The 19,557-nt window shown below is 35.5% G+C and overlaps 1 protein-coding gene across 5 annotated transcripts in view; it reads right to left on the bottom strand.

Annotated features, from left to right (window-relative positions):
* The window catches only part of LOC126834520 (titin), a 154,842-nt gene that overhangs the window by 51,989 nt on the left and 83,296 nt on the right, over window positions 1–19,557 (bottom strand). Inside the window, exons 100-114 of one of the 5 annotated variants that reach the window (XM_050566496.1) lie at window positions 18,827–18,956; window positions 11,842–13,529; window positions 10,021–10,210; window positions 9,526–9,744; window positions 9,131–9,250; window positions 7,922–8,176; window positions 7,244–7,582; window positions 6,211–6,294; window positions 5,617–5,871; window positions 4,240–4,323; window positions 3,752–3,900; window positions 2,947–3,136; window positions 2,452–2,607; window positions 1,717–2,112; window positions 418–1,377 (exon numbers count right to left, since the gene is read on the bottom strand). In XM_050566496.1, coding sequence (XP_050422453.1) covers window positions 418–1,377; window positions 1,717–2,112; window positions 2,452–2,607; window positions 2,947–3,136; window positions 3,752–3,900; window positions 4,240–4,323; window positions 5,617–5,871; window positions 6,211–6,294; window positions 7,244–7,582; window positions 7,922–8,176; window positions 9,131–9,250; window positions 9,526–9,744; window positions 10,021–10,210; window positions 11,842–13,529; window positions 18,827–18,956 — 5,215 coding nt within the window. Of the gene's footprint in view, window positions 1–417; window positions 1,498–1,716; window positions 2,113–2,451; window positions 2,608–2,946; window positions 3,137–3,751; window positions 3,901–4,239; window positions 4,324–5,037; window positions 5,161–5,616; window positions 5,872–6,061; window positions 6,295–7,063; window positions 7,160–7,243; window positions 7,583–7,921; window positions 8,177–9,130; window positions 9,251–9,525; window positions 9,745–10,020; window positions 10,211–11,841; window positions 13,530–18,197; window positions 18,957–19,557 lie in introns of those variants that run through there. The other 4 variants (XM_050566497.1, XM_050566498.1, XM_050566499.1 and 1 more) reach the window with 4 other exon arrangements.

Here is a 19,557-nt window from a genome sequence, read left to right as displayed (position 1 = left end):
CCTCGATTTTTGGTATCGTTCCTTTCCCCATCTTTAACTTCCTCGGAGTTTCATCTTCTACCTTAGGTTTTTCTTTAATGTCTTTTACAAATAGCGGTTTTTCATCAGGTTTTTCTATTTTTTCTATTATATAATCTTCGGGTTCGAATTTTTCGAGTTCAGTTGGTTCCAAATCAGGTATTTTATATAACTTAGGTTTAACTTTTTTAATTTTTAATGCTTCTGCGTAGTTTCTAGAAATAATTCCATTGTTCACATATACCGGTTCAAGATAAGAGATCTTCGGAAAATGTTGATTTGTTTCAAATTCAACTCTACGTATAATTGATTTTAACAAAAATTTGGGTAACGTAACATTGGGTATTTCAGTTTTGGGTTTGACTGGAGCCTTTTTTAGTTTAATTGTAGCAAACATAGGTTTATTTTCTAAAATAACTGGAATGGGTCGTTTAGGCTTATTTTCTACCATTTCTAATTTTTCTAGTTTGGGTTTTGTCTCATTCGGATTCAAATCTCTCAAAGTTGGTTTATCAATGACTTTATCTTCTTCACGTATATTATCATTTTCAACCTTAGATTTTCTCCATGGTAATTCAAGTTTTTCAGTTAATAGTTTAGCAGGTATAATCTGTTCGGTAATGTTTTTAGGTATAAACAATTTATCAGAAAGAGGGCTAACTAAATTATCACCCACATCAGGCGAACTAAGAACAATGGTTGAAATTAAATCGATTTCTTCTCTAGGCTTCATAATTCCCCTTAACTCCTTAGTATCCAATAACTTAGGTGATAATTGTTTGGATTCATCATCATTTAAAGCAGAAACTTCGTCATCAGGAGAAAATTCTTTCTCTTGATTCATATCTTCGTTCAAATGAACATGTTTTTTCTTTTTCTTAGGTTTTTCCTTTGGACCAGCGATAATTTTTTGAGCACATACTATACCCTCATGAACTTTATTTCTATCTGGTACTAACATATCTTCATGAGTAAGTAAACGAATTTTAATGACAGGATGATGGTCAACCGATTTAGGAGTATCAACATTAACAAGCTCAGGTAAATCATCGGGATATTCTTCTATATTCGTTTTTGTAGATGATATTAAAGTAACCTCTTCTGGTTTTTCTTGAACCACCGATACATCGTCTACTTTAGGTTTTCTTAATGGTTTTAAAGTTATTTCCTCTGGTTTTTCCTTTGGTATAACCTTCTTTTCCGGTCTGACCTTTTTCAAAGTAACAGCTTCTTCGGTCCACGGTATCGACGGTTTCCTTTGGGGTTGTTGGTCTATTGAGTCTAAAGGCACATCCTCAATTTCTTCGACTTTAGGAACTTGTTCATCAAATGAAACATCCTCAGTTACAATTTGGTCACCTATCTTAGTAATTCTCGTTTTCTTACCACGTTTACCGCCTTTTTCAGTCACCACTACTTCTTCAGTTATTTCAGAAGTCTCAGGTTTCTCTTCAACTACCGTTACTTCGTCTACTTTAGGTTTTCTTAGTGGTTTTAATGTTACTTCCTCTGGTTTTTCCTTTGAAATAACCTTCTTTTCCGGTCTGACCTTTTTCAAAGTAACAGCTTCTTCGGTCCACGGTATCGACGGTTTCCTTTGGGGTTGTTGGTCTATTGAGTCTAAAGGCAAATCCTCAATTTCCTTGACTTTTGGAACTTGTTCATCAAATGAAACATCCTCAGTTACAATTTGGTCACCTATCTTAGTGATTCTCGTTTTCCTAACACGTTTACCGCCTTTTTCAGTCACCACTACTTCTTCAGTTATTTCAGAAGTCTCAGGTTTTTCTTCAACTACCGTTACTTCGTCTACTTTAGGTTTTTCAGATATCTTTTTAGGGACATCTTTTCTCCAAGGTAAAACAGGCTTATCATCAGGAACTTCCTCAACCTGCTCAACCGGTACGTCTTCGAGTTCTTCGACTTTAGGAACTTGTTCATCAAATGAAACATCCTCAGTTACAATTTGGTCACCTATCTTAGTGATTTTCGTTTTCTTAATACGTTTACCGCCTTTTTCAGTCACCACTACTTCTTCAGTTATTTCAGAAGTCTCAGGTTTTTCTTCAACTACCGTTACTTCGTCTACTTTAGGTTTTCTTAGTGGTTTTAATGTTACATCCTCTGGTTTTTCTTTTGGTATAACCTTCTTTTCCGGTCTGACCTTTTTCAAAGTAACAGCTTCTTCGGTCCACGGTATCGACGGTTTCCTTTGGGGTTGTTGGTCTATTGAGTCTAAAGGCACATCCTCAATTTCTTCGACTTTTGGAACTTGTTCATCAAATGAAACATCCTCAGTAACAATTTGGTCACCTATCTTAGTGATTCTCGTTTTCTTAACACGTTTACCGCCTTTTTCAGTCACCACTACTTCTTCAGTTATTTCAGAAGTCTCAGGTTTTTCTTCGACTACCGTTTCTTCGTCTACTTTAGGTTTTTCAGATATCTTTTTAGGGACATCTTTTCTCCAAGGTAAAACAGGCTTATCATCAGGAACTTCCTCAACCTGCTCAACCGGTACGTCTTCGAGTTCTTCGACTTTAGGAACTTGTTCATCAAATGAAACATCCTCAGTTACAATTTGGTCACCTATCTTAGTGATTCTCGTTTTCTTAACACGTTTACCGCCTTTTTCAGTCACCACTACTTCTTCAGTTATTTCAGAAGTCTCAGGTTTTTCTTCAACTACCGTTACTTCGTCTACTTTAGGTTTTCTTAGTGGTTTTAATGTTACATCCTCTGGTTTTTCTTTTGGTATAACCTTCTTTTCCGGTCTGACCTTTTTCAAAGTAACAGCTTCTTCGGTCCACGGTATCGACGGTTTCCTTTGGGGTTGTTGGTCTATTGAGTCTAAAGGCACATCCTCAATTTCTTCGACTTTAGGAACTTGTTCATCAAATGAAACATCCTCAGTTACAATTTGGTCACCTATCTTAGTAATTCTCGTTTTCTTACCACGTTTACCGCCTTTTTCAGTCACCACTACTTCTTCAGTTATTTCAGAAGTCTCAGGTTTCTCTTCAACTACCGTTACTTCGTCTACTTTAGGTTTTCTTAGTGGTTTTAATGTTACTTCCTCTGGTTTTTCCTTTGATATAACCTTCTTTTCCGGTCTGACCTTTTTCAAAGTAACAGCTTCTTCGGTCCACGGTATCGACGGTTTCCTTTGGGGTTGTTGGTCTATTGAGTCTAAAGGCACATCCTCAATTTCTTCGACTTTTGGAACTTGTTCATCAAATGAAACATCCTCAGTAACAATTTGGTCACCTATCTTAGTGATTCTCGTTTTCTTAACACGTTTACCGCCTTTTTCAGTCACCACTACTTCTTCAGTTATTTCAGAAGTCTCAGGTTTTTCTTCTACTACCGTTTCTTCGTCTACTTTAGGTTTTTCAGATATCTTTTTAGGGACATCTTTTCTCCAAGGTAAAACAGGCTTATCATCAGGAACTTCCTCAACCTGCTCAACCGGTACGTCTTCGAGTTCTTCGACTTTAGGAACTTGTTCATCAAATGAAACATCCTCAGTTACAATTTGGTCACCTATCTTAGTAATTCTCGTTTTCTTAACACGTTTACCGCCTTTTTCAGTCACCACTACTTCTTCAGTTATTTCAGAAGTCTCAGGTTGTTCTTCAACTACCGTTACTTCGTCTACTTTAGGTTTTCTTAGTGGTTTTAATGTTACATCCTCTGGTTTTTCTTTTGGTATAACCTTCTTTTCCGGTCTGACCTTTTTCAAAGTAACAGCTTCTTCGGTCCACGGTATCGACGGTTTCCTTTGGGGTTGTTGGTTTATTGAGTCTAAAGGCACATCCTCAATTTCTTCGACTTTAGGAACTTGTTCATCAAATGAAACATCCTCAGTTACAATTTGGTCACCTATCTTAGTAATTCTCGTTTTCTTACCACGTTTACCGCCTTTTTCAGTCACCACTACTTCTTCAGTTATTTCAGAAGTCTCAGGTTGTTCTTCAACTACTGTTACTTCGTCTACTTTTGGTTTTCTTAGTGGTTTTAATGTTACTTCCTCTGGTTTTTCCTTTGATATAACCTTCTTTTCCGGTCTGACCTTTTTCAAAGTAACAGCTTCTTCGGTCCACGGTATCGACGGTTTCCTTTGGGGTTGTTGGTCTATTGAGTCTAAAGGCACATCCTCAATTTCTTCGACTTTTGGAACTTGTTCATCAAATGAAACATCCTCAGTAACAATTTGGTCACCTATCTTAGTGATTCTCGTTTTCTTAACACGTTTACCGCCTTTTTCAGTCACCACTACTTCTTCAGTTATTTCAGAAGTCTCAGGTTTTTCTTCAACTACCGTTACTTCGTCTACTTTTGGTTTTCTTAGTGGTTTTAATGTTACTTCCTCTGGTTTTTCCTTTGATATAACCTTCTTTTCCGGTCTGACCTTTTTCAAAGTAACAGCTTCTTCGGTCCACGGTATCGACGGTTTCCTCTGGGGTTGTTGGTCTATTGAGTCTAAAGGCACATCCTCAATTTCTTCGACTTTTGGAACTTGTTCATCAAATGAAACATCCTCAGTAACAATTTGGTCACCTATCTTAGTGATTCTCGTTTTCTTAACACGTTTACCGCCTTTTTCAGTCACCACTACTTCTTCAGTTATTTCAGAAGTCTCAGGTTTTTCTTCTACTACCGTTACTTCGTCTACTTTTGGTTTTCTTAGTGGTTTTAATGTTACTTCCTCTGGTTTTTCCTTTGATATAACCTTCTTTTCCGGTCTGACCTTTTTCAAAGTAACAGCTTCTTCGGTCCACGGTATCGACGGTTTCCTTTGGGGTTGTTGGTCTATTGAGTCTAAAGGCACATCCTCAATTTCTTCGACTTTTGGAACTTGTTCATCAAATGAAACATCCTCAGTTACAATTTGGTCACCTATCTTAGTAATTCTCGTTTTCTTACCACGTTTACCGCCTTTTTCAGTCACCACTACTTCTTCAGTTATTTCAGAAGTCTCAGGTTGTTCTTCAACTACCGTTACTTCGTCTACTTTAGGTTTTCTTAGTGGTTTTAATGTTACTTCCTCTGGTTTTTCCTTTGGTATAACCTTCTTTTCCGGTCTGACCTTTTTCAAAGTAACAGCTTCTTCGGTCCACGGTATCGACGGTTTCCTTTGGGGTTGTTGGTCTATTGAGTCTAAAGGCACATCCTCAATTTCTTCGACTTTTGGAACTTGTTCATCAAATGAAACATCCTCAGTAACAATTTGGTCACCTATCTTAGTGATTCTCGTTTTCTTAACACGTTTACCGCCTTTTTCAGTCACCACTACTTCTTCAGTTATTTCAGAAGTCTCGGGTTTTTCTTCTACTACCGTTACTTCGTCTACTTTAGGTTTTTCAGATATCTTTTTAGGGACATCTTTTCTCCAAGGTAAAACAGGCTTATCATCAGGAACTTCCTCAACCTGCTCAACCGGTACGTCTTCGAGTTCTTCGACTTTAGGAACTTGTTCATCAAATGAAACATCCTCAGTTACAATTTGGTCACCTATCTTAGTAATTCTCGTTTTCTTAACACGTTTACCGCCTTTTTCAGTCACCACTACTTCTTCAGTTATTTCAGAAGTCTCAGGTTGTTCTTCAACTACCGTTACTTCGTCTACTTTAGGTTTTCTTAGTGGTTTTAATGTTACTTCCTCTGGTTTTTCCTTTGGTATAACCTTCTTTTCCGGTCTGACCTTTTTCAAAGTAACAGCTTCTTCGGTCCACGGTATCGACGGTTTCCTTTGGGGTTGTTGGTCTATTGAGTCTAAAGGCACATCCTCAATTTCTTCGACTTTAGGAACTTGTTCATCAAATGAAACATCCTCAGTTACAATTTGGTCACCTATCTTAGTGATTCTCGTTTTCTTAACACGTTTACCGCCTTTTTCAGTCACCACTACTTCTTCAGTTATTTCAGAAGTCTCAGGTTTTTCTTCAACTACCGTTACTTCGTCTACTTTAGGTTTTCTTAGTGGTTTTAATGTTACTTCCTCTGGTTTTTCCTTTGATATAACCTTCTTTTCCGGTCTGACCTTTTTCAAAGTAACAGCTTCTTCGGTCCACGGTATCGACGGTTTCCTTTGGGGTTGTTGGTCTATTGAGTCTAAAGGCACATCCTCAATTTCTTCGACTTTTGGAACTTGTTCATCAAATGAAACATCCTCAGTTACAATTTGGTCACCTATCTTAGTAATTCTCGTTTTCTTACCACGTTTACCGCCTTTTTCAGTCACCACTACTTCTTCAGTTATTTCAGAAGTCTCAGGTTTTCTTCAACTACCGTTACTTCGTCTACTTTAGGTTTTCTTAGTGGTTTTAATGTTACTTCCTCTGGTTTTTCCTTTGGTATAACCTTCTTTTCCGGTCTGACCTTTTTCAAAGTAACAGCTTCTTCGGTCCACGGTATCGACGGTTTCCTTTGGGGTTGTTGGTCTATTGAGTCTAAAGGCACATCCTCAATTTCTTCGACTTTGGGAACTTGTTCATCAAATGAAACATCCTCAGTAACAAACTGGTCACCTTTTTTCGTGGTTCTGGTTTTCTTAACACGTTTACCGCCCTTTTCAGTAACCACTACTTCTTCAGTTATTTCAGAAGACTCAGGTTTTTCTTCAACTACCGTTTTTTCGTCTACTTTAGGTTTTTCAGTTATCTTTTTAGGGACATCTTTTCTCCAAGGTAAAACAGGCTTATCATCAGGAACTTCCTCAACCTGCTCAACCGGTACGTCTTCGAGTTCTTCGACTTTAGGAACTTGTTCATCAAATGAAACATCCTCAGTTACAATTTGGTCACCTATCTTCGTGATTCTCGTTTTCTTAACACGTTTACCGCCTTTTTCAGTCACCACTACTTCTTCAGTTATTTCAGAAGTCTCAGGTTTTTCTTCTACTACCGTTACTTCGTCTACTTTAGGTTTTCTTAGTGTTTTAATGTTACTTCCTCTGGTTTTTCTTTGTATAACCTTCTTTTCCGGTCTGACCTTTTTCAAAGTAACAGCTTCTTCGGTCCACGGTATCGACGGTTTCCTTGAGGTTGTTGGTCTATTGAGTCTAAAGGCACATCCTCAATTTCTTCGACTTTAGGAACTTGTTCATCAAATGAAACATCCTCAGTTACAATTTGGTCACCTATCTTAGTAATTCTCGATTTCTTAACACGTTTACCGCCTTTTTCAGTCACCACTACTTCTTCAGTTATTTCAGAAGTCTCAGGTTTCTCTTCAACTACCGTTACTTCGTCTACTTTAGGTTTTCTTAGTGGTTTTAATGTTACTTCCTCTGGTTTTTCCTTTGGTATAACCTTCTTTTCCGGTCTGACCTTTTTCAAAGTAACAGCTTCTTCGGTCCACGGTATCGACGGTTTCCTTTGGGGTTGTTGGTCTATTGAGTCTAAAGGCACATCCTCAATTTCTTCGACTTTTGGAACTTGTTCATCACATGAAACATCCTCAGTTACAATTTGGTCACCTATCTTAGTGATTTTCGTTTTCTTAATACGTTTACCGCCTTTTTCAGTCACCACTACTTCTTCAGTTATTTCAGAAGTCTCAGGTTTCACTTCAACAACCGTTACTTCGTCTACTTTAGGTTTTCTTAGTGGTTTTAATGTTACTTCCTCTGGTTTTTCCTTTGATATAACCTTCTTTTCCGGTCTGACCTTTTTCAAAGTAACAGCTTCTTCGGTCCACGGTATCGACGGTTTCCTTTGGGGTTGTTGGTCTATTGAGTCTAAAGGCACATCCTCAATTTCTTCGACTTTTGGAACTTGTTCATCAAATGAAACATCCTCAGTTACAATTTGGTCACCTATCTTAGTGATTTTCGTTTTCTTAACACGTTTACCGCCTTTTTCAGTCACCACTACTTCTTCAGTTATTTCAGAAGTCTCAGGTTTCTCTTCAACAACCGTTACTTCGTCTACTTTAGGTTTTCTTAGTGGTTTTAATGTTACTTCCTCTGGTTTTTCCTTTGATATAACCTTCTTTTCCGGTCTGACCTTTTTCAAAGTAACAGCTTCTTCGGTCCACGGTATCGACGGTTTCCTTTGGGGTTGTTGGTCTATTGAGTCTAAAGGCACATCCTCAATTTCTTCGACTTTGGGAACTTGTTCATCAAATGAAACATCCTCAGTAACAAACTGGTCACCTTTTTTCGTGGTTCTGGTTTTCTTAACACGTTTACCGCCCTTTTCAGTAACCACTACTTCTTCAGTTATTTCAGAAGACTCAGGTTTTTCTTCAACTACCGTTTTTTCGTCTACTTTAGGTTTTTCAGTTATCTTTTTAGGGACATCTTTTCTCCAAGGTAAAACAGGCTTATCATCAGGAACTTCCTCAACCCGCTCAACCGGTACGTCTTCGAGTTCTTCGACTTTAGGAACTTGTTCATCAAATGAAACATCCTCAGTTACAATTTGGTCACCTATCTTGGTGATTTTCGTTTTCTTAATACGTTTACCGCCTTTTTCAGTCACCACTACTTCTTCAGTTATTTCAGAAGTCTCAGGTTTTTCTTCTACTACCGTTACTTCGTCTACTTTAGGTTTTCTTAGTGGTTTTAATGTTACTTCCTCTGGTTTTTCCTTTGATATAACCTTCTTTTCCGGTCTGACCTTTTTCAAAGTAACAGCTTCTTCGGTCCACGGTATCGACGGTTTCCTTTGGGGTTGTTGGTCTATTGAGTCTAAAGGCACATCCTCAATTTCTTCGACTTTTGGAACTTGTTCATCAAATGAAACATCCTCAGTTACAATTTGGTCACCTATCTTAGTGATTCTCGTTTTCTTAACACGTTTACCGCCTTTTTCAGTCACCACTACTTCTTCAGTTATTTCAGAAGTCTCAGGTTTTTCTTCAACTACCGTTACTTCGTCTACTTTAGGTTTTCTTAGTGGTTTTAATGTTACTTCCTCTGGTTTTTCCTTTGGTATAACCTTCTTTTCCGGTCTGACCTTTTTCAAAGTAACAGCTTCTTCGGTCCACGGTATCGACGGTTTCCTTTGGGGTTGTTGGTCTATTGAGTCTAAAGGCACATCCTCAATTTCTTCGACTTTGGGAACTTGTTCATCAAATGAAACATCCTCAGTTACAATTTGGTCACCTATCTTAGTGATTCTCGTTTTCTTAACACGTTTACCGCCTTTTTCAGTCACCACTACTTCTTCAGTTATTTCAGAAGTCTCAGGTTTTTCTTCAACTACCGTTTCTTCGTCTACTTTAGGTTTTTCAGTTATCTTTTTAGGGACATCTTTTCTCCAAGGTAAAACAGGCTTATCATCAGGAACTTCCTCAACCCGCTCAACCGGTACGTCTTCGAGTTCTTCGACTTTAGGAACTTGTTCATCAAATGAAACATCCTCAGTTACAATTTGGTCACCTATCTTAGTGATTTTCGTTTTCTTAATACGTTTACCGCCTTTTTCAGTCACCACTACTTCTTCAGTTATTTCAGAAGTCTCAGGTTTTCTTCAACTACCGTTACTTCGTCTACTTTAGGTTTTCTTAGTGGTTTTAATGTTACTTCCTCTGGTTTTTCCTTTGGTATAACCTTCTTTTCCGGTCTGACCTTTTTCAAAGTAACAGCTTCTTCGGTCCACGGTATCGACGGTTTCCTTTGGGGTTGTTGGTCTATTGAGTCTAAAGGCACATCCTCAATTTCTTCGACTTTGGGAACTTGTTCATCAAATGAAACATCCTCAGTTACAATTTGGTCACCTATCTTAGTAATTCTCGTTTTCTTAACACGTTTACCGCCTTTTTCAGTCACCACTACTTCTTCAGTTATTTCAGAAGTCTCAGGTTTTTCTTCAACTACCGTTTTTTCGTCTACTTTAGGTTTTTCAGATATCTTTTTAGGGACATCTTTTCTCCAAGGTAAAACAGGCTTATCATCAGGAACTTCCTCAACCCGCTCAACCGGTACGTCTTCGAGTTCTTCGACTTTAGGAACTTGTTCATCAAATGAAACATCCTCAGTTACAATTTGGTCACCTATCTTAGTGATTTTCGTTTTCTTAATACGTTTACCGCCTTTTTCAGTCACCACTACTTCTTCAGTTATTTCAGAAGTCTCAGGTTGTTCTTCAACTACCGTTACTTCGTCTACTTTAGGTTTTCTTAGTGGTTTTAATGTTACTTCCTCTGGTTTTTCCTTTGGTATAACCTTCTTTTCCGGTCTGACCTTTTTCAAAGTAACAGCTTCTTCGGTCCACGGTATCGACGGTTTCCTTTGGGGTTGTTGGTCTATTGAGTCTAAAGGCACATCCTCAATTTCTTCGACTTTTGGAACTTGTTTATCAAATGAAACATCCTCAGTTACAATTTGGTCACCTATCTTAGTGATTTTCGTTTTCTTAACACGTTTCCCGCCTTTTTCAGTCACCACTACTTCTTCAGTTATTTCAGAAGTCTCAGGTTTCTCTTCAACAACCGTTACTTCGTCTACTTTAGGTTTTCTTAGTGGTTTTAATGTTACTTCCTCTGGTTTTTCCTTTGATATAACCTTCTTTTCCGGTCTGACCTTTTTCAAAGTAACAGCTTCTTCGGTCCACGGTATCGACGGTTTCCTTTGGGGTTGTAGGTCTATTGAGTCTAAAGGCACATCCTCAATTTCTTCGACTTTAGGAACTTGTTCATCAAATGAAACATCCTCAGTTACAATTTGGTCACCTATCTTAGTGATTTTCGTTTTCTTATACGTTTACCGCCTTTTTCAGTCACCACTACTTCTTCAGTTATTTCAGAAGTCTCAGGTTGTTCTTCAACTACCGTTACTTCGTCTACTTTAGGTTTTCTTAGTGGTTTTAATGTTACTTCCTCTGGTTTTTCCTTTGATATAACCTTCTTTTCCGGTCTGACCTTTTTCAAAGTAACAGCTTCTTCGGTCCACGGTATCGACGGTTTCCTTTGGGGTTGTTGGTCTATTGAGTCTAAAGGCACATCCTCAATTTCTTCGACTTTTGGAACTTGTTCATCAAATGAAACATCCTCAGTAACAAACTGGTCACCTTTTTTCGTGATTTTCGTTTTCCTTATACGTTTACCGCCTTTTTCAGTCACCACTACTTCTTCAGTTATTTCAGAAGTCTCAGGTTGTTCTTCAACTACTGTTACTTCGTCTACTTTAGGTTTTCTTAGTGGTTTTAATGTTACTTCCTCTGGTTTTTCCTTTGGTATAACCTTCTTTTCCGGTCTGACCTTTTTCAAAGTAACAGCTTCTTCGGTCCACGGTATCGACGGTTTCCTTTGGGGTTGTTGGTCTATTGAGTCTAAAGGCACATCCTCAATTTCTTCGACTTTGGGAACTTGTTCATCAAATGAAACATCCTCAGTAACAAACTGGTCACCTTTTTTCGTGGTTCTGGTTTTCTTAACACGTTTACCGCCCTTTTCAGTAACCACTACTTCTTCAGTTATTTCAGAAGACTCAGGTTTTTCTTCAACTACCGTTTTTTCGTCTACTTTAGGTTTTTCAGTTATCTTTTTAGGGACATCTTTTCTCCAAGGTAAAACAGGCTTATCATCAGGAACTTCCTCAACCCGCTCAACCGGTACGTCTTCGAGTTCTTCGACTTTAGGAACTTGTTCATCAAATGAAACATCCTCAGTTACAATTTGGTCACCTATCTTGGTGATTTTCGTTTTCTTAATACGTTTACCGCCTTTTTCAGTCACCACTACTTCTTCAGTTATTTCAGAAGTCTCAGGTTGTTCTTCAACTACCGTTACTTCGTCTACTTTAGGTTTTCTTAGTGGTTTTAATGTTACATCCTCTGGTTTTTCTTTTGGTATAACCTTCTTTTCCGGTCTGACCTTTTTCAAAGTAACAGCTTCTTCGGTCCATGGTTTTAACGGTTGCTGCGTTTTTACTATGTCTTCTTCATCTTCTGTTTGTTTTCCTTTTATTATTTTTTGTTCTAATATTATTCCTTTCGATGTGTGATACTTAATTTTTGAATCTTCGTGCTTCATTAATCGTATTTTTATTACTGGTTGCTCATATTGCTTCAACGTCTCTTTATCTTCATGGGTGATTTCTGCTATCTCTGCTTTTTTTATTGGTTTTAATGTTACTTCTTCAGGCTTCTCTTTAGGAATAATTTTTTTTTTGGGCATAGTTTTTTTTAGAGCAATAGTTTCTTCAGTCCATGGTTGAACAGTTGGAGGGTTTTGTATAGTTTCGTTGTATACATTATCTTTATCTCTGCTTGATGTTGAATTTGCTGGCTCTTTTTGGTGTTTCGGTTTTAATACAATTCTTTCTAGTTTTTCTTTTGGAATTTCTTTTTTTTCAACGCTTATCTTTTTCAGTTCTTTTGATTTTTTTATCCATGCTAAATTATTTTTTTCCCTTTTAGTATCATTTGATTTTGAAAAGTTTGATTCATTATCATTGTCTTGTGACTTATTTTCTTCCTTTTCAGCGTGTGTTTTATGCCTAGTGGAATGAAGAGATTTTACTTTTTTCAGTTTAACGTTATTTTTAGACCATGGAGTTTCTATTTTATTAATTTCAATTTGTTGAGAAATATACTCATCAAGTTGGGTTTCTTCTATATCTGTAATTGGTTCCGTCCATATTGTTAATGTTTGTTGTTCTTGTTTTTTAATTTCGCTGGGTTTTTCTATTCCAGGAAACTTTAATTTTACCTTTGGTTTATATTCATCTGGGACTATTTCATAGTTTACATCTTCTATTTCGCCGAAATAGAAACTAGTATTTGTATTTTCTGGTAACTGATTATCTTTATTTATTCTTGTTGTCAAATCTTGTTTAACTGTCTTCGATTTTTGAAGGGCAAATGTTTCTTTAGGTGTTGTACTAGACACATCTTTTAATATTTTTTTGGATATTGCCAAATTTAAATCGTCTTTAGCTTTTTCCCATTCTGCAACTATATTCTGCTCTTTTGGATTTTTTACATTTTGCTTATCTTTTTCTATAGATCTTGTTAAAACTTTGTTTAATATATCTTTTGCTAATATCCGTTGATTAACATCTGTTGTGTATAACTGTGTTAATCTGTGTGTGACTTCTCCAACAATTTCATTTTTCACTCTTTCGTTCAAATAAACAATGTCAGGCATTGCCATTCTTTTTGACAAAACTTGATCAATTATTCGTTTTGCTTTTTCTTCGTCATTTTGATGAATGTTATTTTGTACTACTTTAAATATTTCCTCTGTTGCGTAGGAATGAATAAATGTCTTATCTTGTTCATTCGTAAAAAAGTTATTTTGCTGAGTAGGTGTTTGCCTAATATTTTCGGTTTTTAAGCCAGTTATTTCAATAGAACATGTTAATTTGTCTACTAATATACCAGTCCTCCAAGGCAGTAAACTATTTTGGGTGTTAGATAAAATTTCCCCACCCCTAGATTTATTAATATTAATTTGGGACCCTGTCTGTTTAAATTGCTTTGGACTCTGTTTTATAAGTGAATTATCCACTACACCTTTGTCGTCAAATGTACCGGTTTTATATGTAACCCCATGTTGTCCTGTAAAAACATTTTTTATCATAGTGTAAATATATATGCGTAACAAAGGTCATTTAAACAATATTATTTTTCACGACACTAGAATTTACCTAGAAACACTTGATATTATCTTACTAAATATTGCACTTTGATAATAAATGGTATTTATATTTATATTGTCCATAATGGTGGTAAATAACTTTCACTCAAGTAATATTGGTTCAATTAATAATTAACTTAGTTTAGTTACAATTATTGTAACTAATCATATTGCTACTAGTCAAATTATTATTCTGACACGTCCACGCTACATGTCGAAAAAAAGTTAAATATGCATACGGTTGTTACTTTATGAAAACATTTTTATGGTGATACAAAATATTGTTGTATTTTAGAAAATGTTTTGTATTTAATGAATACAGTATGAACATTAGATGTAGACTGATTAAGATAATGTAATACACACTATTTATCAAGAAGTTGGATATAGGTATTTTTTTTAAATCTCATTTTAAAGCTTTAACTATAATGTGTGATTATTAGTAGCTTTTTAATAGTTTATTTTTCGAACTATCACAGCATCCTTGACAGCGATTTAAAATTTTTTTTTTCATCTAAAAATAGCAACGCAGAAATGATTGGTTTTAAATAAACTCAGATATTTAATACATTATTATATTTTCGAAAAAATGTTTATTTTAATTTTAATCATTCAGTTAATCGTTTCTTGTTATTAGTATTTTTCGGTGAAAAGAGAACGACTATTGATATTATTATTATTATTATGATAATAACATGAATAACAGTTGGCATTATTAATTATTTTTGTTTTGTCTTGGTAGGAGTTCAAATGGATTTGAAATTCGTTGAAGGTTTCATCGCCTGACGTATGGTGGCTCTCCAAGCGTGATGAAAGAGTTATTACAGTTAAACGAGAGGGAGAGAGACGATGCAAATGTCAGCGTGCAGCAGTACCGCCGGGGACTCCAACGACATTCGAATCAAAATGGCATGGTAACGCAATAATTTCTGATTTTGTGAGTATATTATATTTTTTAATTATAATTAAGCTAGGGATTTTTCTGTTTAAAAAAATGAATGAATACTTTCGATCATATATTTTTTATTAAAATGCCGGCAAACATAAAACATATTTTAAATGCATTTATTGCTGGTACTTAACTCAATGGTATCTTATTAAAATATTATAAAATGCGTGTGCTTTATTTTTTAGTATAAACAAATAATTCATATTTTTTAAACGCTTTTATTTTGATTATTGTTATTATCTGTAGGATATTTAACGGAATCTTCATTTTGATCTTTGAGTTTAAGTATTTTTCTATGTTTATTGAACATCGCAATAGTTGAATCATCTAGGGACAGCTATCTCGGGAATATCGAGGCCATACAATTAGAAAGGAGAATTATTAATGCTTAATCTAGTTTCGCTAACCGTACTACTACATACAGATACTACCTTGATTTCGTCACCTATTTTGTATACAACGCATAATGGTTAGTTAATAACTAATATAATTACTATTAAGATTATATTATTATTTAATACGTTGCCAGCATTGCCATACAATAGATCCACGCAACAATTTTGAAATATATTTATGTTAGGTTTGGTGGAAAATATTATATTTGTTTGAGTTTATGAATATTATTCTTGTAAAATGATTAAAATTGCAATAATTAAAAAATATAATTACTTTAAAACTTATTTAGTATAAATATTTTATTTTTGTAAAAATATTGTGACAATTACTTTAAAATAGTATATTTTGCAAAAAAATGTTAGGTTTATATTATTGCTGTATGGGATATAAACTAATACTAAATTTAATAATAATTACATAGTCTCGAAGAACATAATAAAGCGGTATTCGCTTTTAGGGAAACTGTTCGTACTTATTCGAATAAATGTAAATTAATTAAAGCAATACAATTATATATATAGATCTAATATTTTCTAAATTAATTATTCTACAATATAGCCGTTATTATTAAATACATATTAACACCATTAGCCTGCACATGTATTTGTCGATATCTTCGGTTGTCACTTGTCGAAGCTCCTAACGGCAACAATTTGATTTTGAAATGAAACGAGGTAGGTAATTTCAAATGAATGAAGTAAATGTAAACGTTTAAGCTTTATATCGTATACACATACGCCGGACTATTGTTTTGCGGCAAGTCCGGTTTGCGATTGTTCTTGAAAACAGTAAAATAACTAAATTAATGTAATAACTACATTTTCATTTTCTTCAACCGTTTACAATATATATTATAATTGCTCAGAGAGCAATCGAATGGTGGCTTAGGTTGAAACCAATGTACTGATTGATCGGCAGTTAATACAACCGATGCGCCAAAGCACGGGAGCCTGACGTATGCCCAAGCCACTAAGTGTGCCACGGCTCACCTGACACATCTGTGCTGACGCCAATGTGCAATTTAGGCGATGTACGGGTAAACCGATAGGTGCATTTATAGGGCTTTTGAACTGGTCGACCTCCGACGACGACGGCAAACGATCCAATTAGATCCGCTTGTCATCCGAAATCTTACGGATGGTTCTTGTAAAATACCGTTTGCTTTGAGATAAAAAAACTAAGGAAAAAAAACCAAACGTTGCTAGAGCAATACGCTAAAAATATGTTCGTACGTCGTCTTGCCGGCAACTCCTCCCCCACGCTGTGACCATGTGGCATGTGGATGTGTAAAATATAAAATTATCTAAATGACGATTCATTTGTACACGATAAATAACGGTATACTAGCGATCGTGGCGCGCCAAAGGTTAGGTCCAAGTATGGACATTTTGACCAAGGACGGGCGCCACGGCAAAACGTACGCGCTAGTTGAACAGCTATGATATTATTATTCTATTGGTTTGTTTCAGGTGGTGAACGAAAGTGTCCAGGAGTGCTGTTCGCCGTCCGAGCCCGAACCCGTATTAATATTTCAATAATTTTCGTCGTATATTGTAATTTTTTTTTTTTAAATAAACGATACTGGAAAAAATGTTTATTATTCATTTGTCGAGCGTTTGTGTGTTTGGCCGTATATTTTCAGACAGCAACAACAACAACGACGTATATTCGGGAAGCGACATTGGGCCGAGTTAAGGTTTTAGGCGACCTTCCAGTGGGACCATCGCAGACGTTATCTCTGATTAATAATAATAATTATAAACAACGTTGGCGGGAAACGACGATCCGGGCGACAAGGCGGGCAGAGCGTACACGTTCATTAGCCGGCTTGACAGCTGTTTTTTTTTGTTTAATTTCTTTTTATATTTATATGTATATACTTTGGCTCCGTTTTAATTATAAACGATCGCACAAACATGCCGTTGCTACTTCTGCTACTGATGATGCTGATGCTGGTATCGCTGCTTGGTAAAACATACGGTCCTGTGCGTGCCCATAAAACATTATAAATCTTGTACTAGCCCTCGGTACTCTTTCACGCACGTGTGTCGTTGTCTCGCATCTGTTCCTCGTGTAGAATAATATAATAATATATACAACTACAATACACACGACGAATTCCATAAATAGTGTGACTCGGCGAGGGTGTGCGCACGTCCCGTCAGCGTGCAGGAACCGCCACCGTCGACGCTAAGTTCATAAAAATAGACCCGATGGCTCAGCGGGTGTTACACGGTTTGATTTCTCACTCGGTCGGTCGCTGTACTCTTGTCTGGCTCGGCGTTTAAATTTTTAATGTTTTTGTTTTTTTATTTATTTCTTCTATTTCCCATTTTCAGCAAGTCCGCCCACGCGCGCGAGAATGTAATACACACACACACAAACCGTCAAACAAACGCCAATTGATTTTTTTTTGTTTTTGTATGCTCTAACTATACGCTATATTATTATGGTGGTCCGTCCAGACATACTTAGGCGACGACAGAATCGGGTATTTATAATAATGCGGTATACCGCAAAGAATGTGTGTTTAAAACAATACAAACGACGGCTCGGTGAGCGCCAAAACCTCTAGAAGGGTCTTTCACACGTCTGTTGGTCGGTCGATAATAAAAAAAATTGCTTCCAATTGCCGAACGTGTCAGGACGGCCGACTCGGAAGGGTTTTCACGATTGTTGAACATAAGAAAACAAATAAAAATGTGTTGTTTTTTTTTTAATAGGGTCGTAACTCTGGTCGTAACACGCTGAGTATTATTATAATATGGATATTTTATGTTGCAAAAAGTTTTTGGCTCGAACGCAAAATTTAATTTATACAGTAACAATGAACAAATAAAAAAAAATACCCTTAACCCGTCGTGTAGTCGAAGGCGATAAATTTCGATTGTCAACTTCAAATTAAGGCCGTTATCACAACCTTAACCCAAATCGAAACACGACATCGCATTCCGCGATACCGAAGATCGTTCGTTTTTATATTTGTTTAAACATAAAATATACTATGACGATACAAACCACAAAAAAAAAATATATATAACACGATTTGATTTTTTACCAGGAGACCGGTCTAGGCTGTCTAGAAGTCTAGTACTTAAATTACTACAATAGATACAATATGTTTAAATATTTTTGCAATTAAACAATCGTTTATTAAATATTATAATAGAATATACTTGTTAATACAATAGCCGTATAGATCGTGCCACATTAAATATTATTATTATAATGAAACAATACATAATAAAATATGAAAAATATCAATCGGTGTATATAAATCAATTTTAGCAAACAATTATTATGGTTAAAACAAAACACATTGCTGACAATAATTGTATAATATCAAAATAATTTTTTTCGTGACCGTACGGATTCGATAAAATAATACGTTATTAATAATTTAAACAAAACATCTTAGTAACACGCTTATTGTTAACAAAACAAAATCAATTGTATAAATAAATAAATAAATGAGGAAATAAATAATTGTATGGCACTAGATATATTATTATAAGGTATTCAGGAAGGAGAGGGACATTAGCTGAATAATAGTAGCTCAATTTTAAAACGACGATCGGTGTAGATCAATGGAGTCATCACGTTCAGCCTACACACTCAAATATAATAGCTCTACTGAATACCGTTCAGGTTAAATATTTTGAAATGAAAGCACATGTAGCATGGACGTATACGTCACTAATTGATATAATCTTATAAGCTAAATAATTGGCCGATGCAGTATATTGTAAATATATGTGTATATATAATGTATGTATTAATATTATATACTTGTTTTTATCTCTGCATACTGACGTCGTTTCAAAAAAAAAAAGTAATGATAATCTAGTTTACTTAATCGTGATTATTTCTTACTTTTCACCGTAAGTCTGGCCGAAGTTTCTACTTGCCCACCACTGTTTGTGGCACGACATATGAACACGCCGGAATCTTCTTCGTACGTCGACTTGATCAAAAGTACGGCCAAATTTTCTTCGTAGAGCATCTGCAATCACAAGAGATACACATATAGTTGCATATTAATTCAGTACAGGTATTTCCAACCGTTAGATTTCAACAAAGTGTTTACTACAAATCATATGTATCAAAAACTATCAGTGAGAATTAATTAGGATATTTATTAGCGACCTTATTATTGATAATTGATCTGATTACTGTGAAAATATAATTGATTCAAATTTAAAAATATGACACAATTAGTTCTACTTAGTATATTGCATTAATAGTTCTCAATATAAAAATTGAAGTATTTATTTTCTCAAATAAAATAATATATTTCTAAATAATATTTTAAACTTAATGGTTATCATAAAAAAGTTAATATTAATACTCTTTTATTCTGAGTTCGAAGCTTTTGTCAAAAGGTTGCTAAGTGTAAAATATAATAATCAGCAAAATTGAATATGACCCTGGGTCTCTTTTAATTGAGTTTTGTAGTAAAGCATAATTAGACTTTTTCGTTTAAAACAGAGAGTTGTTAACGATGCTGTAACAAAGGTTGCCATAGAATCTATATAAATTATAATGTAAAATAACTTTATTTTCCAAAATTGTTTGTTTAGCTTTTGCCAACAATATGTATAATA

This window comes from Adelges cooleyi, unplaced genomic scaffold (genome assembly GCF_023614345.1).
Source record: "Adelges cooleyi isolate 19-005CV unplaced genomic scaffold, UGA_ACOO_1.1 ACOO_flye_CR_arks_rails_tigmint_CR_PRNA_21, whole genome shotgun sequence".
NCBI lineage: Eukaryota > Metazoa > Arthropoda > Insecta > Hemiptera > Adelgidae > Adelges > Adelges cooleyi.
The sequence above is the reverse complement of the archived record's forward strand: the minus strand, read 5'-3'. Positions and strand labels throughout refer to the sequence as shown.